Raw genomic sequence first — 23,960 nt, 5'->3', positions numbered from 1 at the left:
TGCGTTTATGGGCAAAAATTCGACCTCCATGATGGAACAGCAACCGGATCCCTCACATATAGAATTGGAACCTGAAACCGAGGCATCTACTTTGGAAGAAGCTCTTATGCTCCCAGAAGTTGGGAATACGGAGCAAGGCCTCGCTTTGCAGCTGAACAATGATGCTGAAGCTAACACTGCTATTTACGATAACCATGGAATACAGGAGACTATTGCACAAACTCATTCACAGCCTCAGGAGAGGATGAGTGCTATGGGCAAGGCTTCATCTACGGTTGAGGCGACTGGGGACGCTGCGGCTGGGACGGAGCAGCTGATTTCCACGACTGAGCATGACTCCCTCAATTTTACTTTTGACGATGAATACTACGATGATCTCTCAGAGAGAAATGAAGCGTACGTGATACCTTCATGTGTGGCAATTATCCTCTGACACGTCAACAGATTTGAGAAAATAAAATCAGAGTTTGAAGCTAAAAAAAACCCTAGCCTACTGGAGAAGGTGCAATTTCAGAAGGCCCAGAATGAGGAGCTTAAACGGCTGAAGAGGCTCAAGAGCCAGAAAGAAAAGCGTGAAGAAGAACCGGGTTATGCGCCCTCAGATGCTGGCCCTCCGTTGGGTTCCTTTTCCGCTAGCGAACTAAGCTTAGGCAACACCAAGTATCAGCTCTTTTGCTCAGATGATGATAAAGGAACCGCAACTAAGTCCACTGCGGGACGCGCAAAAAGCGAGGCAAAGCAACGGGGCAAAGGAAAGCAGATAACGGCCGGAAACAAGATCGACGCCAAGGTTAAGAGACAAACTGCGGCTTCCGGGTTTGAAGCCTTTCGACAGAGTCTTGTTAAAAGGGTGTGTCTTTCTTCATATTGCTGATAATCCGCTGCGGATAGCAGTATTATTGACCGTTTTTAGAAAACTAGCGGCAAAGGCGTCCATAAAGGGAAATCGTCCCGTCAAAATAAGCACGGCAAACAGCAACCTAAGAAATCGAGACAAAACCGAAAGGGGGAGGTCGTCGACATGAATTTGCATGGTTTGTTTTCATCAGGTATTGTCAAAGCTGCAAAGGCAAATGCGGCTAAACCAGGGATTCCCTCATTTTCTGCGAAGGCAAAGGATAAAGCAATGAAGGAGCTTATTGCCAATATCCCACAAGCGGATCCAAAAGTCGTTAGCACTGATAGAAATGCTATTATGTCTGCTATTATCAAATTTACAAGGAAACCCAAGGCAGACGGAAATGGCAGCTGGCTTCATTCAGATATGAAGACAAGTTTATTTCATTACCAGGTGAGTGAATCTGTGTGTGGTTTCATGTGTTCAGAATGCTAATCCGTTTTAAGCTTTTGGGAGTAGCCTTCATGGTAATTCTCTCATTTCCCTATCAAATCTTGAGGGCTGAACAAAGCTAATATGCATGCAGCGAGATCGTGAGAATTCCCCAGTGGCTCCTTTTGGTGGTTTCCTGTGTGATGAGATGGGGTTTGGGAAAACAATACAAGCAATTGGTACGAACACACTTTTGCTGTGTGAGACTAACCACTAACCTGCACAAGCCAATATGGTGGATGGCAGACCAGGCCCAGACGATAACGCAAAAACCACATTGATTGTTGTTCCGCCACATTTAGTAAACCACTGGTAACCTTCTCAATCTACATAGTCAGCTTAAATAACCTGCAAATTAACTCTGGCAGGATGAGTCAACTACACGAGCATTGCAAGCCTAACGTTTTGGGCGGTGTTGTCCAACATCACGCGACAACAAAGCTTCCTGATGATGTCTTCACTTATTGCCTTGATAAGATTGGTGTTATGCAAGTATCTATGATTTCTTTTTGATATCTCGCCAAGCTGACAACTATAGTGTCACCACGTACTCTGAAGTCCGCAAGTCGTATCCCGAGCTTGAGTTTCCCCGGAATAAAGCCAAAGAAAGTGGAAATCAAGCTACATGGCGTAAATTATTTTATGAAACTTGCGGTGTGCTCCACCGAACTAACTTCCATCGAATAATTTTGGACGGTGAGAGTTCGGTTTCCAAGTCTGCCTCTTAGTTATACTCACTTAAGGCGCAACATAGAGGCACACGAAATTAAGAATCATGCATCGAAAACAAGTTTGGCTGTGCGCATGCTCTCAGGGCGATTCCGATGGATTATTACCGGGACCCCTGTCCACAAGTAATTACTCCTGGAGGCTATTTTTCTTATCTACTCTAAATACAGATGCGTTGTGGCTTTTAAGCGCTAATAAATGCACAGCAATGTTCTAGAATTTTTTCCCTACTTCGAGTTTCTCAAAATTCCCCAGACTGGGAATTTTGAAAGGTTTTGCAAAAATTATTGCCCGGTAACGACAATATCTCCCAGCGCTTTTATCTAGCTAACCATGAAGTTCCAAGAATGGCCAAGTTAATCACGCCCGGCTTTCCAATCTCTTGCGAGGTTATATGTTGCGTCGAACCCACGAACAGACTCTTTTCGGCCTTCCCGTTCTGAAGCTTCCCGATATAGATGAAAGTACGATCACCGTACAATTCAGCCGCGTGGAGAAATTTCTGTACCGGGAAATCATCAAGTTTATGATGAGCTCCTACATCCGTAAGTATATGTAACCACAACAGCTATATGCAATTTCGAACCCTAATTACCTTAGTCGGTGATGATGATCAGTTTTGTTTGTCTCAAACCCACAATGGAAAATGGCCGCTGCTTCTCAAGCTTCGCATGTTCACAAGCCATTTGCTCCTGTCTCAGAAAGTGCTGCAAGATATATTAACAGACAACGTGATGAAAGAGCTACGCTCGTATGTTGGAGACGATGCCCAGGCCGATGATCTCAAGATTATCCATCTCTTTGATAATCTTCTCTCGAAACAGCCTCTACCAACTCTTGATGACGTGTTGGGAGCTAAAAATGCGGTAGCAAACCCGAGGACTTTATCGCAGGAGGATATCCTCGACAGATATAGAACTCTGCTGAATAGTGCAGATTGTAGCGCTGACGTGAAGAAATGTGCACGATGCAAGTCATCACCGTACATTGCCTACATCGCATCTTGCATGCATATTTATTGCCATGCTTGTATTACCATCGTCTCGAGAGATAGAAACAGAGTCAAGTGCTCATGCAGTTTAGAAGTTCATGAGTTCACATTCTGTGATGCAATTCCGGCCCTCTATCACAGCATTATGGAAGGCGAAGATCCATGCGACGATCAGTCTTCTACTAACAGGGCTGGAAGCAAAGAGAAACCCGAGGAAATGGGCAGCAAGAACTGGACTAGCCTTGCTGGACATCTGATGCCTAGCGCCAAATTGACATCTGTTCGATCTTGTGTCGCTGCCTGGCTCGCAAATGATCCTGAGACAAAGGTCACTATTTTCACCCAGTTCCTTGGAATGGTGGAAATTCTCAGCTCCATGTGTGTCGTTGAAGGCTGGGGGCATACAACGGTATAAATCTCATATATCCCCTTCCAAAATTTTATGAGTGCTGGGCTGACAACCACCCGCAAGCTTACTGGAAATGTGCCGCCTTCAGAGAGACACAGGGAAATTGAGGAGTTCCGCACTGATCCCTCAATCCGTGTACTGATATCTTCTCTCAAAGCGGGAGGAACAGGCTTGAGCCTGACAATGGCAGAGAAATGCATACTGATTGATTTGTGGTGGAACGAAGCGATGGAGCAGCAGGTACGAAGTTACTAAGACAGCCCTACATTAGCTTGTAATCCCGCCTACTAATTACATTCTTCCTACAAGGCTTTTTGCCGCCTATTTAGATATGGACAGAAGAAGGAAGTGGAAATAGTTCGGATCACAGTCAAAAACAGTATTGATGACCGAATCCAGCTCATCCAAAATGCAAAATCGAGCAATATTGAGAAGACGATGGGCCTGGACGCGCTCGCATTTAGGTGGGATCTAGTCGTGCACAAAATCCCTGTGCCTAGAGCTGCTTTGCTGACAGGTAGTCTTCCAGGGACTCACTTGAAGATATTTTGAAAATCTTTGGAGTGGTCGAGGATGATGATGCGGAGGATGGATTCGCTTTTATATCGGACGACGAAGCCTGATGATAGAGGCTATTTGGTCTGCATGTGTATGGGCACAAAGCACCCTTAACTTCCCTTTGACGTTATGCCGCTTTCATACCCTTCATGCCCCTTTGATATACCCCGTCATAATTCCCTATGATTGGGCTGGTTGCTATGGATTCTTAGAGCGTTTGTTTTGTTGCCTGGCGTTTGAATTGGCTTGGATGGAGTTTAATGGAGCTTAGCAAGAAAATAATGCAATGGAAGTGTGAGAGTCATTAAAAGCTCCTGGCCAAAATTATATCACATCTCCTCCACGGCGCAGTTGGGATGCAAAACATAGACAACTCGATCTTGGGTGTTGTCCTGCATGCTATTGCTTGCATCCACAAGGCCTTCTCCCCGAATTTGCATGAGGATATTATCCTAAATACAGAGACGCAAGTTAGACATGTTCACCAATGCAAATCGTTAAGAACATTTGGGGTTTCGCATACCTTCACCATCCGTTTGAGCACCTTCGTCGCCAATGATCTCTCTCTCTCAACATCGTCTTCACTATTCAATTCCGATTCAATTTGCTCCAAATACCAGAGTTTCAGATCCTCTTCCTCCACACCTTCGCCTATATTTGCTTCATCTTCGTTTATCCGTCGGACCAAGAGGTTGAGAATCTTCATGTACTTATCGTACGTAATTTTAGTTTTCTGGGATTGTTGCTGTTGCGCAGCGGAATCGGCATTCATTACATCTTCTGTAGTGCCCATTGCGGTATCTCCTTCATGATCACGCTGTTCATTATCGCCATCAAACATCTCATGGTCTTGATTTCCAGTTGTCACTTCACCGTCGACTTCAATATCATCTTTCTCAACAGTAACTATGCTCTGTCGAAGAAGATTGTAAGCCTCTAGGACGAAATGAGGCACTACTTCTTCGACACAGTTTGCTTTGGCCACCGCTTCCGACAATCGGATCAAACTTTCCAGTTGACGCACAGTAATACGGTAGCTGCTTCTTCCAATGCCTCCTTGCGCATCGTCATTGCGAAGCTCCATATACTTCTCCACCACTAATTCTTTAGCTTCGGGTGTGAACACCGGTCTGAACGTACGGGCGAACCTAATGTATCGTTGCAACATTTCAGTTGGGATCTCAGGTTCCACTGCTTCGTCACGGTTCATATGAACGTTAACGATGTGTTCAGCCAAGTTTCTATCCACGGCTTCATTAGGGTCATCACGAATAACGAAAAAGAGATCGAATCGACTCATAATAGGAGCGCTGAAGTTGAGGTTGGCACGGAGGGTGGCTTTGGGGTTATATCTGCCACCGACTGGATTCGCGGCAGCAAGAATACTTGCTCGGGCATTGAGAGTGGTATGAATACCCGCTTTTGCAATGGAAATCGTCTGTTGTTCCATGGCTTCGTGGATTGCGACTTGGTCGCTAATATCCATCTTATCGAACTCATCAATGGCACAGATGCCTCCACCATTCTAGATATAGTTATTAGTACGTCACCAGAAGTTTTAGGATTAAAGGATTGAACACATACCGCAAGCATCAAGGCACCTGCTTCGATAGTGAATTCACCGGTTTCCGGGTCTTTTACCACGGAAGCAGTTAAACCAGCAGCAGAAGACGCCTTTCCGCTGGTGTAGACCGCTCGAGGATGCAGAGAACATATATATCTAAGCCAAACATTTAGCAAACGGGACTTAGAAACCCAATTCAGTGGCCTTGTACTCACTTTAAGAACTGACTCTTACTTGTCGACGGGTCGCCCACGATACAAATATTTATATCACCACGAAGCTGCATACCTTCTTCAACTGTTTTCTTCGTAACACCGCCAACCAATTGTAAGAGTAAACCTTTCTTAATTGATCGGTGACCATAAATCATAGGTGCAATGGAATCCACTAGTTTCGAATATATGTATTTCGTATGAACGAGCTCTTTCAGCTCCTCGACCTCCTTAGGGGTAAATGTTTGGAGCAGTCGTTCTTGGGCCATATCTTCAACTTCTTCGGGCAGGTCGACCTGATTTAACGAAGCAAGGATATTTTGAGAGTGCCCAGTAAGACTTTGACTTGTGGGCTGACCTGGAGTAGTCAAGTCAGGAGTCACCATGCACGCTAGAAATGCCAGCCGGTATGTAAGGTCTCGAACTCCAAGTGATTTAAGACCCGTAACTCCACTTCCGCCAACATCACCACCACGCGTATTGCCATAGTCCCTTGATGCTTCTGGGCGAATTCCAGGCAATCCCAGTTGATTGACATCAGGAATAACAATGAGTGTACCAGTGAAAATGCATCTTTCTCCTGCCTTTGCTCGATCCACCATTTCTCCGCGTAAAATCACATCCATAGTACGCGGCATACTTCCAGTAGGAATCTCGTGGGAAGACTCTTGCAATTTGACCTTTTGCCAATCAATAAATGTGCTTCGGCGAATATCTAGGCGCCAGCCAACGCGATTACCACATGTGGGGTTCGGGCAAAGTGCAGGTTCCGTATATTTGAAGCTTTGTTCAATATCTGGACATGGTGTATTGCAACTTTCACAAATAAATGTCCCCATCGCAAGCTCTGGCCGAACTTCCGACGTTCTTGTGACTGTGCCGGATATTGAAAGCAACTTTCCAATCTGTGCAGTCCGCAGTTGACGTAACCTTGAGACAAGAGGAAGGTTATAAAAGGCCAAAGAAAAGACCTTGTCTGTTTGCTGATATCTAGTTTTCTCCGAGAGGGGGTCAGGTTCGCTGCTGTCTACAGCCATGGCGGATGTGCTCGCTTGTGATGAGTGGCTCCCAAGTTGTCGATGTTCTCTAAAATATTGAGGTTCATATTTCGCGATTAAGTTGTGCAAAGCTTTCGTCAAATAAGGATGGAATCGGTAATATTGATTAGCGATGGCGTCAGCCAGGACTTGGTTCGGTAAAGACGTCAAATGGGTGAAATCGACATAGAGAGTGGACAGCTGAAGCTTCGCCATTCCATGTATCTGAGAAACGTAGTATTTATCACTTAGCATTTCAGACGAGGGAGGAGCACCAGAAGACATAGGATCCTCCATATGTGTCTCCAACAGCTCCTCGAAAGCCTGTTGAACCTTCTCTCCGGCAACATCGCGGAATGTGGGCGGGCCCCTACCATACATGGGATGTCGGGGTCGGCGGGGAATGGAACCCCCCGGGCCAACAACTTGATCGTCTGCAAACTCAGGAGCTTCACTCATCTGTGCATTGCTTTCTGATGGGAGATTGGGGCGTGAACTCGGAGGAGCATCTGATTGCGGTACGATTCCCCTTCTTGCGCCTTGGGGAGGGCCAGATTCTGACTGCAGAATGGTATCAAGGAGACTCGACATGGCGACGGTGGGAGCACAGATGGATAATGACAAGGATCAAGGCACGATTCAGAAAGGAACGACAAACACGCTTAGCAAGGAAAGATTCAATCCCATCCCGACGCCGTCGTGTGTTGCCCAGAGAGAAGCTGATAACCCGAAAACTTCACGTGAGGATAAGAGACGCGACGCGTACCCTCGGAACATTAATATGCCGAGCCCGACGCGTAAAGTGGTTTTATCACGTGGTTAATTCTACTTTTTGCTTTTTAACTTTCGCGACGAAGAAACAACCTTCTTTAACCCTCGGATCGCTTGATGCAAGGTCGCAACACAGTTGACCCGGGTTGCATCAAATCCATTACTCACCATCTATGTCTTACCGCACTTGGCCGATTTGCTTGTATGTATGTACAAGTACTACGGGGTACAGCGCCCGCCATACCCAAGCTAGATCAGACGCCCTCCCAATCTGGCCAACTGAACATTAAGATAAGATTGCCATTCAAGTATTGTGCATTTGTACTCCGTACACAGGATAGGAAAGGCTGCGCGAGCCTTTTGACCGCATCCTTAATCATATTAGTCATCTCAAAGGAACGGCTTGAAAAGCGCAGCGCGAAACAGGACTGGAATTCAAACAACCATATTACAACAGGGGATCCGTAGAAGGATTCCTCAAAACCATACATGAACTTGTTAGCAAGTCATGCATTCGCTCAGCTCAATTTAAGTGCTGAAAGCTTGAAAATTTCAAAACCGACTGTCTGCTATTACTGTTTGTTGACCTGCTAAAGGTTTGACCTTCATGGATTCACAAATGCCAAAATTCAGTGATACGAAGTACGGAGTAGCGGCGATAAAATACGTAAATTTTAGGTTTGCGACGCGGGCGCCAGAAGTTATGTACGGAGTAGACTGTCAAACATTCAGCCTCGAAGCCACACGGTGTTTGCCGATTCGGACGTCTAAAACGGTCTAACTAATATCATTTCAGCTTCTTGAGCTCGAGCTGCAAGAGAAGCTATGGATTCAGCGTCTCTTTGAAAACTGTGATCCGGTCCGCTGATCTCTCACCTCTTCCTCTCCCCTGCCCCTCTTTTCCCCTTAATTCAAGCGCAGACCAAGAATAGCGTCAACATACCAACAATATATCGCCTCATTCCCACGTGTAAGTATCCCTTTCCAACAGCCATTCAGATAATTGCAATACCATTGCAAACTGAAACTCACGGCGTCCAGTATCCTGTTTCGAGCATAGACGCATCGCACAAATTCCCCCGGCACCGCTACGCCCTCCCGCTGGCACCTCTTCGTAAACGGCTTCTAACACACTCGAATGTCAATAAGACAAGTTAGGTGGGATACAAGAGCAGAAATTTGACGCGATGCCGCATGAACCACCCGTAGAAACGGCCGTCTCGGCGCCTGGAAAGGTGCTTCTGACAGGGGGATACTTGGTGCTGGATCGCAACTATACCGGCACTGTATTAGCTCTGAATGCAAGGATCCATGTTATTGTACAACAGTTGCCGATGGGGAAAGGGGGAAGAAGAACATCTGCCAGCGCAGGTGAATCGCCAAAGGGAGGGTTAAATGTCCACGCCGATGGCGATACACCCATAGATGGCATGGAAGGGGACGTAGCCAAAGGGAAAGAACATGAGGAGCAGTCGGAAGAAATGATTATTGTGAAGTCGCCGCAGTTCATTGATGCAGTATGGGAATATCGGATCCAGAGAGTCGAGAGCGGCGGAGGAGTCAAAGTTCAGCAAGTCAATGACGGGTAAGCATTTGCGTTATTACCGAGACGGCTCACCGGTTTAGCGCAATTATTGATGTGTGTAGTCCCCAAAACCCCTTCGTCGAGACCTCTTTGAATTACGCTTTGACATATGTGAGCTATGTCGCTGCGTCGAAACATTTCGGTTCCCTATCCGTTACCATCCTTGCGGATAACGATTACTATTCGGAAACTGCAACATCTTCCATACCAAACAGGGGAGGTCGCTTCGTGAATTTTGGAGTGAAACTGCAGGAAGCACACAAAACGGGTCTAGGCTCCTCGGCTGCTCTTGTCACGGCTCTGGTGTCTGCTATTGTTATCCACCGTACCGTGCAACCCGAAGAACTCCCCTCAGTCCGGGATAAACTACATAACCTGGCTCAAGCTGCTCACTGTGCCGCCCAAGGTAAAGTAGGCTCTGGATTTGACATTGCGGCAGCCGTGTACGGATCTTGTCTTTACCGTCGTTTCTCACCATCTGTTCTCAGCGACCTGGGCGAGGTTGGCTCCCCGCAGTTTGAACAGCGCCTATTTACAGTTGTTGAAGACCTCAATACCGAAAAGCCTTGGGACACAGAGTGTGTAGACTTTGGATTTAAACTGCCAAGGGGGCTCCAAATGATCCTTTGCGACGTCGACTGCGGTTCGCAGACCCCCGGCATGGTTAAAAAGGTGCTGGAGTGGCGGGAACAGAACCGCGGGGACGCAGAGCTGCTCTGGACGGGGCTACAGCGGAACAATGAAAAGCTTCGCCTCGAGCTCAAGCGATTGGCACAAAACCGCAATGTAGTCCAGAATTATGATGAGCTCAGCAACTTGATCACTCGCACTAGGATGTGGATCAAGTCCATGACGAAGGAATGCGGGGTTCCCATTGAACCTGAGGTGCAGACAGAATTATTGAATGCCTTTTCGAAAATTGACGGGGTCATTGGTGGCGTTGTTCCCGGCGCGGGCGGATATGATGCACTCATGCTTCTGGTAAAGGATGATCCTGCCGTCATGGATGCAATCCACGACCTGGCAGATGGCTGGAAAAGCTCAGTGCAAGATGATTTTGGTGGGAAAATTGGCAAAGTACGATTGCTCGGTGTTGGCTACGGATCTGAGGGTTTGAAAAATGAGCTGGCGGTGCGTTATAGTGGTTGGATATGATGTGAGGAGTGTGCAAGGTTGTTGCATCCACTGTTTGGGAGAAAAACGTAACACTAAATGCTGCCTGTAGAGTAGTGAATTCACATAGTCCAGCGAGATACCCCAAGCTTCTACTTTTGCGAGAGATTTATTCGTCCTGTTGTCCCATTGCGGAGCATCCAGAAAGATAAACAAATCAGATGTTGAAAGCTAGTATATCTATCAATGTTAAAGGCACGGACATGTGTCTAGTATAAGATGATTACTTTGACATCAATGCTTCGACTGTCAAGCTATAGGCCCCTGTATTACCACAATCTGCTCATTTCGGCTTGTGTCTCCCATTAGACCAGCGGTTTGCCCTTGATTTGGGTGTCCTCAAAGAACTGAGCATTTAGCAATTATTTTAAGCTGCATGATATGTTGTCAAAACACAGCCCTAGGGCCAGTAGATCACAGCCGGACATACAGAGTAGAGTGTATTTAGGTGATTGATGCTATAGATTTAGCTGAAAGCTTCACCAACGGGGCCTTGAGCCAGCTAGTGGCATCGACTTTGGGAGCATACTGTACGATGCAGACTCGGAGAAGGGTTGAGGTTAAGCTCGTGCACGGTCCATGCCAAGCACTCCACTGGGTACATAAGCTGGCTCCACAAGTTGCCGAGCGGATGAGACTGCTTCTGACCCCTTGGTTGCTCAGTATTTACTGTTGAACTCCAGTCAAGATTGTGATCAGTCTCTTGTTCTAAGGACAACCACCTTACACATGCTTCATTGTCAACCACAAGCATGGTTTGGGGGGTGAGTAACATATGAGAAATGGCGTTTGCAATAAAGCAGATCCCGCCATCATCACCTCTCGCGGTCCGCTTGGGTACCTTGCCCAGTTGATATTGTTATGGCTTTCAACTGGAATTGGGTAGAATTCCTGTGAGTCTGTCAGGATCATTTCTATTGAGCTCTGCATGTAATAAAGCCACAGCCTGGGCTGTTCTCTCCCAGACTGGCCAAAGTCGACAGGTCCAAATCGGATATTGAATGAAAAATAACCTTCACCCGAATAGGACACAGGCGGTCCGAACAAAAGGATTTAGATAGATTTAGAGCAAACAGAATAGCAGAGGTAAAGTCAGTCTCAGATTAAATGACCTGGATCTTGGTTAGATATGGTCTGAACTAAAGCCTAAAGTGGCCATCCAGACATAATGGCTCATGCTAAAGAACATGAGAAGGAAACTGTTAAAACTGACAATCTGATCAGTTTAAGCCATGCTAAAGTCAGGATGTAGCCACATGGTGTGTTAGTTACCAGAAGGTTTTCTTTGTCTGACAAAGAATGCATTGCTCAGTAGGGATCTGCAATGCTGCATTCAACAGGAGTGTGCAGAGTAATCAAAGGGTTTAAGGAAGGATGCAGTTAAGGGTGGCTGCTAAGTTGACAAGGTAGTTCTGTCAGCAGGCGAGATTGAGGATGGACATATCCACGCCTGCCTGATAATATGATATTCCCTATGGATAATTATCAAATGGAGCAGAACAAGCTCCAGAAAACTGTCATGGAGATTGTCACTCTCTTTGCAAATGGAGAGTGCTGCTCAGAAATTAAATGCGAAGCCTGAAAGAATGACGACAGCTACTTCACACGGATAGGAGAGGGGAACATCCGTTTGAAGCATGATGACAAGAAGGTAGCATCATGGGTTGGACAAAATGCAGGCCCGTACCATGAAGATGAGAGGTGATGCAATGATGAAATGCAGCCAGATCCCTTTAGAAACTCCCTGTAGCTCCTCACTGGGACTCGGATTCGGATGAGTTGGCCTTCAAACCTTTTGCGGATCGATGGCGGCTTTTGGCGCCCAGCAGCTCCTGCATTCATGGGTGCTTGGCGTTCTTGGTGTAACTGTCTGTGTCGCCCAGGAGAGGCCTTCGGATCAGACCAGGGGTTAATGAATGAGGGGTAGATGGGTATCGTACATACACTCCTGTCTTCGATGGCTTGAAGGCTCTGGGGACTGTAGTCAATCGGTGGAGTTGGGCTGCCAGAGAACGTGAAGCGGCGACGATGGCAGCAGGCAGGCGAGTCGTGGTGCGCTCGACAGAGGTGGAGGCTTGGGCGTGGCTGAGAGCCCAGCGATGGCCGCTCGGCGCGCGTCCCTACCCCAGACAGCCAACTCCAAGGGGAAACCGGCTCGCTGCAAGGGTGAACCGCTCCTCCGCCATCGTCACGACCACTCGGAAGTTCCACTGTACAGGAGTAGCAGCCAGCTATCTCATGTCCAACACCTCTTTGCCTGTTCTTTTTGTGGCTGCTGTTCTTTATCTGTTAGTAAACATTTAACTCTGTTGCGGTCTCACAGGCCAAACGGGCACCTATTATATTTTATGAAACCGGCTAGGAACTTGGAACAATGGCACCAAACACCGCTGAGGAGCCAGACCTTGGTTCCAGCCATGAATCAAATTGCCCAACCACACAGCCAGAATCTGGAAATACAGCTTCTTCACAACCACTGGTGTCTTCTTCGCCTATAGATGAAGCCCAGACTGTCCCCTCAACAAATCAACTGGATGTACGAAGCGAGACAGAGCCATTAACACCACCATCCTCGACTCCTCCGCCAGCAGAGCACTCCGGCATCCCGCCTCCCTTGTCCGCCTCCAACTCGGAGAGCCTAGCCATCGTCACCATGTCTCCGACCTCGACCTCGCCCTCGGAGCAGCCCCAACAGACTTCAGATACTCCTCAACAACCGCAGACCTTCTCGCCAGAGGCCCAGCTGAACTCCGAGTCTTCAGAACCAAAGCCGCTGAGCCCTGCGATAGGCCCTTCGTCAGATCTCCCCAGCCCATCCCCTAAAGAATCCGAAGATGCTGGCATTCCATTGGTGATCACTCTGCTCCTGACGACTGGCGCCAGACATCCGTTTAAAATTGATGGGAGATATTTGCGCAAACGTGAAGTCAACGTTCCCGATAATGACCCGTTCGCCATGAGTGTTTATACCCTGAAGGAATTGATATGGAGGGAGTGGAGATCAGGTAAGGACTCGCTTTATGGCTTCACCACGAGATTACAGTGATTGACATCGCTTGTTCTGCAGAATGGGAGCCTCGACCATCTTCTCCAAGTTTAATTCGCCTAATATCCTTTGGCAAACTCCTTGACGACAAGGCGCCCTTATCGGGTGAGTGACTCCTCTCATGCTCTCATGGCAGCGTTCTCTCCATTTCGCATTTTTGCTAATACTTGAATTACGTGATAGATTCTAAATTCAATCGAGATGCTCCCAATGTTGTCCATATGACCGTGAAGCCCCAGGATATCGTCGACGAGGAAGATGCCAAAGCTCCCAAGGGCCATTATCACCGTGACCGCGAGGATGGCGACCGAAGCCCTTCGTGTCGCTGCATCATTTTGTGAAGCCGAGCCTACTGAAAAGGCCTATGGAAGTGCGCGGAGATGGTGTCTTCATGGCGGCTCCGCGTCTGGCTTGCCCTTTTACCAATTCATCCTGGATTGCATATGTTTCCGTACTCCACAAATGGTCTGCACGGATGCGAGACTACGCCAGGTGCCATTCACTTTTTTATCCTTACACACACAAGCCATTTTCACTCACATCATCGTAATCTCCTATACCTGTCTTCGATTGTCCGCGTTTCCCTAATGCATAGCGAGTCTTTCTCACTCGCCTCCCCGACCAACAATATCTGTACAGAACGGAAGTCTGGCCATTTTTACTGGCAACGGGTCTGCTGGTGCTCATTGGTTCAAATCTCATGGTGTTTTCCCCGCTTTTCTGCGTTTCGAGGCTCTGGTTGGTATGGTTCCCAACGGAGTACAGGGCCTTACATCCACGATACCTTAACGATCCTTCTGGTTCAGCATTGTTAAGCTGCCCTTTGATGGCAAATTATTTTGTTTGCCACAGCATTACTCCCTTTTTTTTTATTTTTACTTTTATTTTTACTTTTATTTTTATTTTTTTCCAGTTTCTTATTTTATATCATCCCCACCCGTCAGCCCGTTGCCATTGCACATGAGCATGTTAGGATCCATTGCATTTTCTCCTTTTTCGCCAATGTTTCCTCTTGCATGACCCCATTCTTGTTAACTATAGAGGCGAATTTATGACATGAAGATACCATACAACTGTGGTTCCCGCAATCGGACTAAATATGTAAGCCGGAACGGCTGTAGTTGCACTCTCCCAAAATTGGGCAAGCTGAACTTAACATACTGTTACGGCATGAAGAGGCAGTTGCATGGCATCCTGCGCGTGAGAAAAAGAGTGTTCTTTAAGGTTGATAAAAAACAGCATTATATGCTCCCCCAGAAACTGTACTGTAGTGGATTATGGAGGCGGCTGATTGTTTAGAATGGATTCATAGCATAGGGAAATAGGTATGGAATAAATAAGGAATGTAGCAATGCAATTTGTGTTTAGAGCACTAGATAATTCTGTAAATATTATCAGTTAAAAGCAGAATTCGCATGACCAGGGTTCAGCGTCTGAATGCAACGCCGAACGGTTGGACACAATTCGAGAGCTGGACAATAGATACTAGTGAATCTTGGGTACGGCAAAGCATTCTTCACTGTAGGTTGAATCCTCGAGAATTAAGGAGACGGGTTCAAGAATCTCAACGTATTTAGTTATGTATTTCTAATTATACATAACGCTACATGAATCCTTCATCTAAAACGCATCGAAGACGCTGCATAGCAAGAAACCCAGGTCCGAGGACAGTAAAACAAGAGACAACTAGCAGTCATTATCACCATTTCATCTTTAGTCGTTGTTCCATCTCATCATGAAAGTTGGGGGGTTCGCGGAGATCATCGGCTGCCAAAAAAGGAGAAGAAATCAGCAAAGTTTCCCCAAGAGAGTTCCTTTCGATAGCATATAAACTAGAGACACGCAGGACCACTGCCCTGACAGTAGAGCCACTCAACATACCATGGAATACATCTTCCCACGTAACCTCTGTCTCCCTTCCTCCGAGAGCCAGGATATCCTCATGTATACTACTTTCATTGCTTCTGCCCAAGGCTGCAGGTTTCCACTGTCCCTCTTGCACAATCTTCATCTCCATACCCCGTCGCACCGGCTCGGCAATGCCGTATATCCGTCGAAGAGACTCCATCTTTAGCGCATTTTGCGTCTGGCGCCACTGGAGTAACCGCGCCTCGAGTGGATGTGTTGAGGAAGGGGCTTGGAGGCCAGATGTAGGAACTGGGGCGGTGAGGGACGCGCGAAGTGTGTCTGGGACACCGGGAGCTGATGGAGCACCGTTGTGCAGGTGAGGAGTGGCGCCGTGCTTTGTGGTGTTGGATGTTTGAGTGGCGTGTTTAGCGGGAGGCACGATTCGGAGAGACTGTGAATGGGTTAGTCTTCTTATAGGAATCAATAAGGCGAGCTGGTGACAGAAGGATCCCCAGGTGAGACATACCATCGTTGCAGGGTCGTGGTTAAGGGTGATAAGTGGATTGGGTGGAAAGGAAGTGAGCGAACTATTCGAGTATAGAGGGGAAATTTTCTGCCCAGCAAACAATCAATTATGTTGGTATCTTCACCAGAGAACCGTAAGAATGAACGCCCTGCACTCGCCGTCGTCGTGGTCGAGCTTCAAGGCAATCAGCCACACGTCAAGCTCCTTCGGCCGACCAAACCAACCAACTACGCAATTTGGTTTTCGGAAATCACGTGGTATAGAATTTCCAGCGATTTGAAGCATTTGCATATCGTCGCCGATGAGCTGCGCGCGATAACTTCGCAATCAGCAGCTCTCCTCCTCTCCTCTTCCGCCAACAACCGTCATCATGCCCACTACTCCTTCCACATTTACGATCCGCCTCCTGCGGCACCTCGTCCACCGCCAATTCCCCTCCATTGCCTCAAAACCCGTCCACCCTGCTCTCCAACTCCGCGCCTGCAAGAGTAGCTCTCCACTGGCCACGCTGCTCCACCAAAAAACCCAGATCGCACACTTCTCCAGCACATCCCGCCCACAGGCAACATACAATCAAGTCCGACGCGGATGTCGCAAGGAGCAACAAGCGCGCAAGCCGCGCTCCCCGGCCCTTGTCAACCGCCCGGAAATGAAAGGCGTGTGTCTCAAAACGGGTATCACGAAACCCAAGAAGCCCAATTCCGGAGAACGAAAGATTGCAAGAATTAGATTGAGCAGTGGTAGAGTGGTGACTGCATATATTCCCGGCGAAGGTACCTTTTCCCTGAATCCTTTACATGTTCCCTTTCATAGGTGAGAGAGAAAGCCGGCGCTAACACTGCAATTTCCTTCGACGTTTAGGACATAATATCCAACAGCATAGCGTGGTTTTAGTTCGGGGGGGGAGAGCACAAGATTGCCCTGGTGTGAGATATCATGTTGTCCGTGGAGCTTTAGATCTTGTATGTGAAATTTCCCTCGCCTCTACTGACCTCCAAGTGTCCAATTACTGACCATTTGAAATAGAGCGGTGTTGGTGGCCGCATAACCAGCAGATCAAAATATGGAACGAAGAAGCCGAAGTCTGGCTAGTTGGCGGGTTTCGAATTTTAGGATTTATATACATCAGTCATTCCAATTTTGCGCAACACACACCAATCCCTAGGGGCTAGAGTGTTCCATTTATTTCTTTTATAACATGTATTATCAGCAGATACGTATTCACCTAACTCCTAGAACCCCACAAGGATCCTCCAGATTCAAGTATGCATCATACATGCCGAGAAATTCCCTCGTCCCAAGTTCGTTATCTGTACAGGATATTTATAGGAAATGGCACAAGCTAAAAAGAAGAGAAAAACAAAGACACACCAGAACGAAAACAAGAACGAATCCAAACGCGCTGTAAATGGGTCAAGAAAACAGGAGGGGCTATCCAATTGGTACAAACCAGTATTCAGAACTTACAGACTCCTAGCCTGTGCAAGACAGATAGAGGGCCAGTTCGGAGTAGTGGAAATCGGGAGATGATACCCAACACGAAAGCGATGAAGATGAGAACACCGACGACAATTTTAGGCCAGATTGGGGTTGCTAGTCAGGTCTCATTCTCATAACCTTCGGGTTTTTGCAACTTGAGGAGGTCGAAAAACCGAGTAGTGCCTGTAACAACACAATTAGCATTCAGACCGTGTGAGAGATTGAAATTTTAGAGTTAGACATACATGAGTGACCTTTCCAGTCAAAATTATCCCCAGGGTTGCAAGCACACTTCCACTCCGTTCTTCTCTGCTCGCCAGTCGGACAGTGTGTGAAGGGGACGTGATAATAGCCGATTTGATCGAAGAAATGAACTTCTTCCTTTTTGAGCAGAATAGATGCTGCAATGGAATGTACTGGTGCATCGCCCCATCTTTCGTAGAAAAAACCCCCATCCTTGTCAAGGACATCGAAATAATCCAGATATGCCTTCGAGCGTAGCCAGTTCAAATCACCGATCTCGAAATTCGACCACTGGAAGTTGTCAGCCAATTCATACACTCGATCTTTAGGACGAAGAATTAGCACATACGAAATGGCACATGTTGTATGTTTTACCTCCATCCTCGGACACGAATTCCAGGTTATTACCCTGAACGATATGTTCAGGGTGTTTCTCCATAAACTTTTTAACACTGTCCCAAAGAGTTGCAACCGTTTCTCTGTATTCGTGGAGACTCAAAACGAAACTGTACTTCTTTTTGTTATCCTTCATGAATTTGAATGCATCGAAATCAATGTCGCAGAAGTATTTGACACTGGGCTCAACACGCCAGTAGTAATCGTAATTGAGCATGAGTTCATGTCTGAAAAAGAAGCCCGATTCGTAACGGCACATGTGTCTGTAGCTGATGGAGCCACCGTAAATAACTTTCTTCTCCTCCATCTCTTTACGAGCTTCAGCAGCTTTGTTTTGATCAATCCACTCTGGGAAAGACCAATGCTCCTCTGGAATTTTGCCATAGTAAGCTTTCCCAGATACCAAAGCGGAGGTGACGGTCTTGAAGTTTTCGCTAAAGTCCCCATCATTCAAGAAAACCCAGTCGTAGTGGTAGTTCCTGTTAAAGCGATCTTCGACTTGTCGAATAGATTTCACCATTTCCCAAAGATCCGAGTCTCTCACCAAAGACACGAAAGTTGCGCTGACACGGTCTGATTTTCCAGATTCTCTGTCAGACTTGGGGCCAGAAGTAGTGTTTCCAGTGGGAGGGAGTGCTGCTTCTGTCGGTTGGGACAACGAAACCGTTTGCATTTTTGTAACGCCACCAGCAGTGGTGGCTTGCGGGCCGACGTTTCCAGGCTGTGTTGGGGGGCTCTCATTTTGTTTCGGATTCGTTTTAGTGAGAGCAGCAGGAATACTAGGCCTAGGTAGGGAAGATGAGGCAATGAAGTGGAGGATTGCAATGCCCTGTAAAGCAATTAGCAATGTGTTGTCGGGAATACGTTAGTTTTGATAGAATAATTGCTCACCAGCACTGCAAAGAGTATGTAGCGTATGTACTTCCCGGACATCATGATTACTTCGCCAGCACAAATGAAAGATAAGAAAACTGATATCAAGCACAAAATATGCAAAGGCAGCCAGTGGAATAAACAAAAAATCTCTCCGCTTAAGGGAGTCTTTATTAATGCGTCAGTGTTGGAGGCGGTTGGTAAACGGGTGAATGAACGACAAAGCAATGTGGCATATGGGGGTAATGTCAACGAGATCACATAAATGCGATGTATTTCATATCACCTTGAGGCCCCCGGACCCGAGAGCAAAACGAAAGCACGCCGGAAGAGGTTGCTGGCTAGCTAAAACATCCGAAGAACACTTGTGATGAAACTTCGATGCCAAATGGTCGAATTGCATGTAAGCAACATCGCCCACCGGCTTGACAAAGGGGCCAAGAACTAAGGCACTGAGTTACCTCCTTTGTACGCGATACTGCGTAATTTTCGCCGCCAGATGGACAGGAAAGGTGTATCGAGTCGTACGGCGGCTGTAACAGCACTTCAGGTCTTTATTTCCCACCGTATCCCACTCGCATAATCGTCAGATTATATAAGCAGCTGGGGAGTGGGCTTGGCAGGCAGTCTTCTTTAGGAAAGAGTTTGTTATGCAGCCGGTTATTATCATTATACATTCGAACTTGCAGCATCGCATTCACCTTCATCTCCCCCCTCCGCACTCCTTTCTCACCCTCGGTTCGCACACCGCAGCTGTCATGTCGTTCTTTGGCTTTGATACCACGCTTCCTAACGATCGTCCTCCCGCACGGGAGTCGAGGGGTATTTTTGAGGCCCCTGATCCTTTCTCCGAAGTTGCTCGTGCCACAGCGCATGGATTCACCGATGGCGATGACGCGTGCGGTTTCTGTTTCTTTTTTTTAGTGTTTAAACGCTATACATTTGAATGCTGACCTTATTTTAGAATTGACTTTGAGGACACCTACGACGGGTTGGGAGACCGGCTCGACGATGCCCAAGATGCCTTTAACGAAGACACTTTCGGAGAGGCGGCGGGGAATGAGGATAAACCTGTGGGGAAAGACTTTGACTTCTTCGGCCAAACGGCTCAGATGACCAACATTTTGGGTGAAGAGCAAGTGCTTTACAACCTGAAGCACCAAAACGAACAACCCCAACCCTCCGTTTCGCCCGATGCAGCCCCGAAACCGAAAAGGACAGGCTATGAGCCATACCAGGACCCCGGGTATATCCCTGAGATCCAAGCGAAATCCAGTGTCTGGGGAACAGGAATTACACAAAAAGTAAAGACAGAACAGCCAAAACCGGCTGCTCCATCCAAAAAGATGATGAGCTTGGAAGAAGTTGAAGCACAGATGCGCGCGCAATCACAACGACCGCAGCATGCAACCGAAGCTACTGCTCCTCCGCCGTCTCAGCAGTTCCCCGCGACCATCCCGCAAGGAGCACTTTCTAATCTAAGATTCCCCGAACAGCCCTTCCCCCAGCCCGACACATTCCCTCAACTTCAACAAAAAGATTTTCCTCCGTTAAACCAACACCAGCAGTACCCACCGCCGCAAGGTTTTCAGCGCCAGCCTCCACGGCCTTTCCCTGAACAGAAACCAAGGCAGAATATGTCAATCCAAGCCCTACAGCATCAGAATCGTATGCCAAGCATTCCTCAGAGACACTCTGGGCTACAAATTCAAGGTCATTATCCACACGCCGCGCCATCGGCAACTACAGGGCCGCAGCTACCTTCAATCGCCGCAATGCACCCACAGTTCGCGCAGCTTTCCGAAGAACATCGCAGGGCACTTTTGGCAGAGGATGCGAAACGTGCCAAGCGAAATCATAAAATTCACCTTCTCTCGAAAGGAAATGGCTTGATGACCCCGCAAGATAAAAACTTTATTACCCGGATACAGCTACAGCAGCTAGTGTCGGCAACAGGAAATACGGGAGAGACAGATACCGATTCCCTACTGTCAGAAGACTTTTATTATCAAGTGTATAGCCAAATTCGCGGTGCACCCCGACAGCACCCAAGACAGCCTCTCGGTCATTTTGCCCAGACCTATCTTTTCCAAACCGGTAGCCGCTCGGGGGGCCATATGGGCCGAAGGCAGTATCAGAACGCTGACAATCACATGCAACGCATGCAGCAGCAAGTTCAGCGTGCTGTTGAAGCTGCGAAACTGCGCCCAAAAAACAAGCAACTGATAATTGAAGGTAGTTTAGGGAAAATTTCATTCAGCAATGCCAAAACCCCAAGGACACTCCTCAATATCAAACGCCCCGATAGCGCGGATGGTCATAAGCCAGCCAATGTCAAGAAAGGAGCTCAAACCGGGCTTAGTCCGAGTGACCGCAAGTCTATCTTAAATAACATCGAAAATGCATACGATACATTGATGAGAATGGAGGATCACGAACGAAAAATGCCTCCACCACCCGACGCTGAAGATGCAGAAGCTGTGCAGAAGCATCTTGAATGGAGACAGAAGATGGATGCTCTCAATCGAAAGTTATGGACTGATATGAAAGTCCACGAACCTATATTCCCCGGTTCTACAACGACCCATCCTTTTATTGCGTTCCTGTCTTATCCTAAGGGCAAAAAGGCGATCCCTCGAATATTCCGCCATATAGACCAGGAGCAACGAGTCACCATTCTCACTATGATAATCGTTCATTTAGATTCGCTAGACGTCGTCCAGCGAGCACAGTTACAGCCCGGGGAAACCCAGCCCCCTGGACCTGTCCGCGAGGAGATTGATTTGTTTTCGCAAGCCGTTATGCCGAGTCTATTGGGTTACGTCACCGAAGCTCCTCTCAAATTCATCATTGGGCTTGTCGGTCTCGTCATCTTCCGGACGAACGTCCAGGCGGTATCTAAGACACGGATAGGCCTCGGCATCTTGACTATGCTGTTAAGTCGTGCGGAGTTGGTAAAGGAAGCTGGCGCAGTGGACGATGAGGAATGGAAACAATGGACAGATCTTTATAATCAGCTGTTTGACCGGCTAGAACCGATTCTCGGCAGCATTTTCCCAGGAACTATTAATAGCGGAGATGATATGTATGTGTGGCAGTTTCTCGCCGCTGTTGGCATTGGAGCAAGCCCAGAGCAACAGCAACGGTTGGTTATTGCGGTCAAGTAAGTTTTCTTTCTCCATTATACCCACAAATATGCTTTGGAGAAGGAATGCGGATCTAACATCCCCCTCTTGTCAGGGACCGAGTTATGGAGACAGTCGCTCAGAGCAAAACACTACCAGCGGACATGGCCAGTCAACGACTTGGTAATGTTAACTTGTTCATGCGCGCTCTTGGACTTGATGTGGAACTTCTAGGATGAGACTTTTCCATCACTTTATCTCCACTATGTATACTGTGAAGTGTTGAAATGTTGCAATCTATTATTTCCTCATTGCATTGGTGATCTGATATATAAAATGCAGCCAACGTGACGATGATCAAAATACATGTTTATGGAATTGAAACTAGGGAATTGATTTGCTTTGTGTTTCTTAATATCTTAATTTTTTTTTTTTCCTGCCCTGCATAGCGTGTTCAAGCGTACCCTGTTTTATTGTGTTTTCATTTTCTCACAAAATGTTGCTAGTTATCATATTTTCAGGGGGCCAGGGGGGCAAGTTGGTATCATACGAGTCGGATTTGCAGATTTTTATCTAACCTGGGAAGAAGATAACTACATACCTTCCAGTGCAATAAGTGTAAATTGCATTGCCTTGGATAATCTCATGTGCACCCTCAACCTGCTCCTTATTCTCCCTTTATTATTATCCCCTTTTTTAAGTCTTCGCCAAACTTCCCAGTTTTCTCGGTTGTGCCCGACGGTTCGGTTCGGAAGCGGAAAAGCAACGTCCCAGTGGCAACTTCAGGTGGACGTCAGGAGCCAAACTTCAAAACACAACCGGAGCAGCACTTCACATCCTCGCGATCGATTGCACGGCTTCGGTTGTTGGGTTTTAGTTGAATAGGGCATTGAGTCTTTGCATCTTGCAACTTCGCAACACTTACTAGCAGCTGACTTCCTTTCTCCTTCTCTCCCGCTATGGTATTTTCATTTCTGTGCTGATCGCAATCACCCAGCGATTGCGTTACTCTTTCTACCACTTCCAGTATATACTTGATCACAGTTTAACATCCCTGGTGGCCGGATACTGAATCCGGATTCCTCGATGCAAAGAGCAATTGGTGAATGAACAGTTCATGCGCCTGTTGCTTTCCTCTTAATTCGACGTATTCAAGTGAATGCTGGATTCTATTATTGTCTAATACTTTTTCTGTTCTTTACTACCTGCTTTCGCATATGAAGTTGCTCATACTTGGAGCCACTGGGAAAGTGGGAGCGTGGACAGCTCGAAAGGCCATTGAGCACGGCCACGATGTGACGCTACATGTTAGAGATCAACACCGTGTTCCCGAAGATATTAGAAACTCTCACAAAGTGAAGGTATCCCACACTATAAACCGCACTCCTTGGGTTACTATATATAGCGCTCTCGCGTGCTAATAGCAATGATGAAGATCATTGAAGGCAGTCTGTCCAATGAAGAGACCCTTTCCGAAGCAATCGAAGACCAAGATGCAATTTTGTCATCGCTTGGTCCGAATGGGCCATTTTGTCCTAGGAATGAACTAGCAAACGGTTACCGCCTGATTCTCAAATTGATGAGGAGGCACAATGTGCGCCGTATTCTTGCCATGGGCACAATCAGCTGCTACGATGAGCGCGATTCCTTTGCATTGTCTCGGCTCCTTGCGTATAGCGTGATTTTCGTGGTGGCACGAAGGGCACAGCTGGAAATCTTTGGGATCGAAAAAGTCTTCAAGGAGGAAGGTCAGGGGTTGGACTGGACACTGTACAGAGTGCCAGTGCTGGGGAGTTCTTCGGAAGATGGCGGGATGGCAGAGGCGGGCTGGGTGGGAGATGGAAAGTGGAATGTCTTTCTCCAGAGAAGAGATTGGGCGAACTGGATGGTACAGGAAGCCGAAAGACATCAACCCATGTGGGTGAGCGAGATGCCGGCCCTGTACACACCCCGAAGGTGACTTCTATGTATTAGTTTATCACAACCCCCCAGATTTAGCTACACGAATGCACGTCCACCCGAGTGAAGTTCTCGAGAAAGCCAGCCCGGTGCAATTTCTCCTGGA

The 23,960-nt window shown here is 47.3% G+C and overlaps 9 protein-coding genes across 9 annotated transcripts; 6 read left to right on the top strand and 3 right to left on the bottom strand.

Moving 5' to 3' along the window:
* Window positions 1–7: 7 nt before the first annotated feature.
* Window positions 8–4,082, top strand: CIMG_00712 (uncharacterized protein; the record flags this gene model as incomplete). Its single annotated transcript, XM_001246940.2, has 14 exons — window positions 8–396; window positions 445–850; window positions 914–1,291; window positions 1,345–1,365; window positions 1,425–1,509; window positions 1,558–1,642; window positions 1,869–2,026; window positions 2,085–2,184; window positions 2,266–2,353; window positions 2,406–2,604; window positions 2,660–3,459; window positions 3,523–3,699; window positions 3,769–3,923; window positions 3,989–4,082. 14 exons carry the CDS (start codon window positions 8–10, stop codon window positions 4,080–4,082), a joined length of 3,135 nt encoding a protein of 1,044 aa, XP_001246941.2.
* CIMG_00713 (DNA replication licensing factor Mcm6) lies at window positions 3,687–7,516 on the bottom strand. Its single transcript, XM_001246941.2, has 4 exons — window positions 5,797–7,516; window positions 5,602–5,737; window positions 4,541–5,542; window positions 3,687–4,469 (listed from the first exon to the last, which is right to left on the bottom strand). Exons 1-4 carry the CDS (start codon window positions 7,419–7,421, stop codon window positions 4,347–4,349), a joined length of 2,886 nt encoding a protein of 961 aa, XP_001246942.1. The 5' UTR covers window positions 7,422–7,516; the 3' UTR covers window positions 3,687–4,346.
* An 838-nt stretch (window positions 7,517–8,354) lies between these two features.
* On the top strand, window positions 8,355–10,467 carry CIMG_00714 (phosphomevalonate kinase). Its single transcript, XM_001246942.2, has 3 exons — window positions 8,355–8,571; window positions 8,643–9,186; window positions 9,249–10,467. Exons 2-3 carry the CDS (start codon window positions 8,789–8,791, stop codon window positions 10,339–10,341), a joined length of 1,491 nt encoding a protein of 496 aa, XP_001246943.2. The 5' UTR covers window positions 8,355–8,571; window positions 8,643–8,788; the 3' UTR covers window positions 10,342–10,467.
* A 2,266-nt stretch (window positions 10,468–12,733) lies between these two features.
* CIMG_00715 (uncharacterized protein) lies at window positions 12,734–14,478 on the top strand (the record flags this gene model as incomplete). Its single annotated transcript, XM_001246943.2, has 3 exons — window positions 12,734–13,364; window positions 13,427–13,510; window positions 13,589–14,478. 3 exons carry the CDS (start codon window positions 12,734–12,736, stop codon window positions 13,744–13,746), a joined length of 873 nt encoding a protein of 290 aa, XP_001246944.1. The 3' UTR covers window positions 13,747–14,478.
* A 344-nt stretch (window positions 14,479–14,822) lies between these two features.
* Window positions 14,823–15,923, bottom strand: CIMG_00716 (20S proteasome maturation protein Ump1). The gene is made up of 3 exons (XM_001246944.2): window positions 15,780–15,923; window positions 15,287–15,704; window positions 14,823–15,172 (listed from the first exon to the last, which is right to left on the bottom strand). The coding sequence occupies exons 1-3, from the start codon at window positions 15,780–15,782 to the stop codon at window positions 15,105–15,107; spliced, it is 489 nt and encodes a 162-aa protein (XP_001246945.1). The 5' UTR covers window positions 15,783–15,923; the 3' UTR covers window positions 14,823–15,104.
* Window positions 15,924–16,113: 190 nt separating this feature from the next.
* On the top strand, window positions 16,114–17,507 carry CIMG_00717 (putative mitochondrial 37S ribosomal protein MRPS12). Its single transcript, XM_001246945.2, has 3 exons — window positions 16,114–16,552; window positions 16,641–16,741; window positions 16,806–17,507. The coding sequence occupies exons 1-3, from the start codon at window positions 16,150–16,152 to the stop codon at window positions 16,869–16,871; spliced, it is 570 nt and encodes a 189-aa protein (XP_001246946.1). The 5' UTR covers window positions 16,114–16,149; the 3' UTR covers window positions 16,872–17,507.
* Window positions 16,943–19,153, bottom strand: CIMG_00718 (glycolipid 2-alpha-mannosyltransferase). The gene is made up of 4 exons (XM_001246946.2): window positions 18,789–19,153; window positions 17,851–18,726; window positions 17,504–17,792; window positions 16,943–17,441 (listed from the first exon to the last, which is right to left on the bottom strand). The coding sequence occupies exons 1-4, from the start codon at window positions 18,831–18,833 to the stop codon at window positions 17,377–17,379; spliced, it is 1,275 nt and encodes a 424-aa protein (XP_001246947.1). The 5' UTR covers window positions 18,834–19,153; the 3' UTR covers window positions 16,943–17,376.
* A 282-nt stretch (window positions 19,154–19,435) lies between these two features.
* CIMG_00719 (topoisomerase II associated protein) lies at window positions 19,436–22,134 on the top strand (the record flags this gene model as incomplete). The annotated part of the gene is made up of 3 exons (XM_001246947.2): window positions 19,436–19,668; window positions 19,735–21,933; window positions 22,011–22,134. Exons 1-3 carry the CDS (start codon window positions 19,529–19,531, stop codon window positions 22,132–22,134), a joined length of 2,463 nt encoding a protein of 820 aa, XP_001246948.1. The 5' UTR covers window positions 19,436–19,528.
* A 978-nt stretch (window positions 22,135–23,112) lies between these two features.
* CIMG_00720 (uncharacterized protein) lies at window positions 23,113–23,855 on the top strand (the record flags this gene model as incomplete). Its single annotated transcript, XM_001246948.1, has 2 exons — window positions 23,113–23,256; window positions 23,331–23,855. The coding sequence occupies 2 exons, from the start codon at window positions 23,113–23,115 to the stop codon at window positions 23,853–23,855; spliced, it is 669 nt and encodes a 222-aa protein (XP_001246949.1).
* Between the last annotated feature and the right edge of the window lie 105 nt (window positions 23,856–23,960).

The sequence above is a fragment of the Coccidioides immitis genome, assembly GCF_000149335.2.
Source record: "Coccidioides immitis RS genomic scaffold supercont3.1, whole genome shotgun sequence".
In the NCBI taxonomy this organism is placed as follows: domain Eukaryota; kingdom Fungi; phylum Ascomycota; class Eurotiomycetes; order Onygenales; family Onygenaceae; genus Coccidioides; species Coccidioides immitis.
Note: the sequence above shows the minus strand (reverse complement) of the source record. Positions and strands in the feature narration are given on the sequence as shown.

What these genes read in the sequence shown, in the direction of transcription:
- CIMG_00713 (XM_001246941.2), bottom strand. Translation starts at nt 7,421, where the DNA reads ATGTCGAGTCTCCTTGATACCATTCTGCAGTCAGAATCTGGCCCTCCC. An exon ending in AGTAAGAGTCAGTTCTTAAA is followed by an intron (nt 5,738 to 5,796) that starts GTGAGTACAAGG and finishes TGTTTGGCTTAG; the next exon opens with ATATATATGTTCTCTGCATC. An exon ending in CAGGTGCCTTGATGCTTGCG is followed by an intron (nt 5,543 to 5,601) that starts GTATGTGTTCAA and finishes AACTATATCTAG; the next exon opens with AATGGTGGAGGCATCTGTGC.
- CIMG_00714 (XM_001246942.2), top strand. Translation starts at nt 8,789, where the DNA reads ATGCCGCATGAACCACCCGTAGAAACGGCCGTCTCGGCGCCTGGAAAG. An exon ending in GTTCAGCAAGTCAATGACGG is followed by an intron (nt 9,187 to 9,248) that starts GTAAGCATTTGC and finishes TGATGTGTGTAG; the next exon opens with TCCCCAAAACCCCTTCGTCG.
- CIMG_00716 (XM_001246944.2), bottom strand. An exon ending in GTGGGAAGATGTATTCCATG is followed by an intron (nt 15,173 to 15,286) that starts GTATGTTGAGTG and finishes CTTTTTTGGCAG; the next exon opens with CCGATGATCTCCGCGAACCC.
- CIMG_00717 (XM_001246945.2), top strand. Translation starts at nt 16,150, where the DNA reads ATGCCCACTACTCCTTCCACATTTACGATCCGCCTCCTGCGGCACCTC. An exon ending in TGCATATATTCCCGGCGAAG is followed by an intron (nt 16,553 to 16,640) that starts GTACCTTTTCCC and finishes TTCGACGTTTAG; the next exon opens with GACATAATATCCAACAGCAT. An exon ending in TCCGTGGAGCTTTAGATCTT is followed by an intron (nt 16,742 to 16,805) that starts GTATGTGAAATT and finishes CATTTGAAATAG; the next exon opens with AGCGGTGTTGGTGGCCGCAT.
- CIMG_00718 (XM_001246946.2), bottom strand. Translation starts at nt 18,833, where the DNA reads ATGATGTCCGGGAAGTACATACGCTACATACTCTTTGCAGTGCTG. An exon ending in ACATACTCTTTGCAGTGCTG is followed by an intron (nt 18,727 to 18,788) that starts GTGAGCAATTAT and finishes ATTGCTTTACAG; the next exon opens with GGCATTGCAATCCTCCACTT. An exon ending in TGACTGGAAAGGTCACTCAT is followed by an intron (nt 17,442 to 17,503) that starts GTATGTCTAACT and finishes GTGTTGTTACAG; the next exon opens with GCACTACTCGGTTTTTCGAC.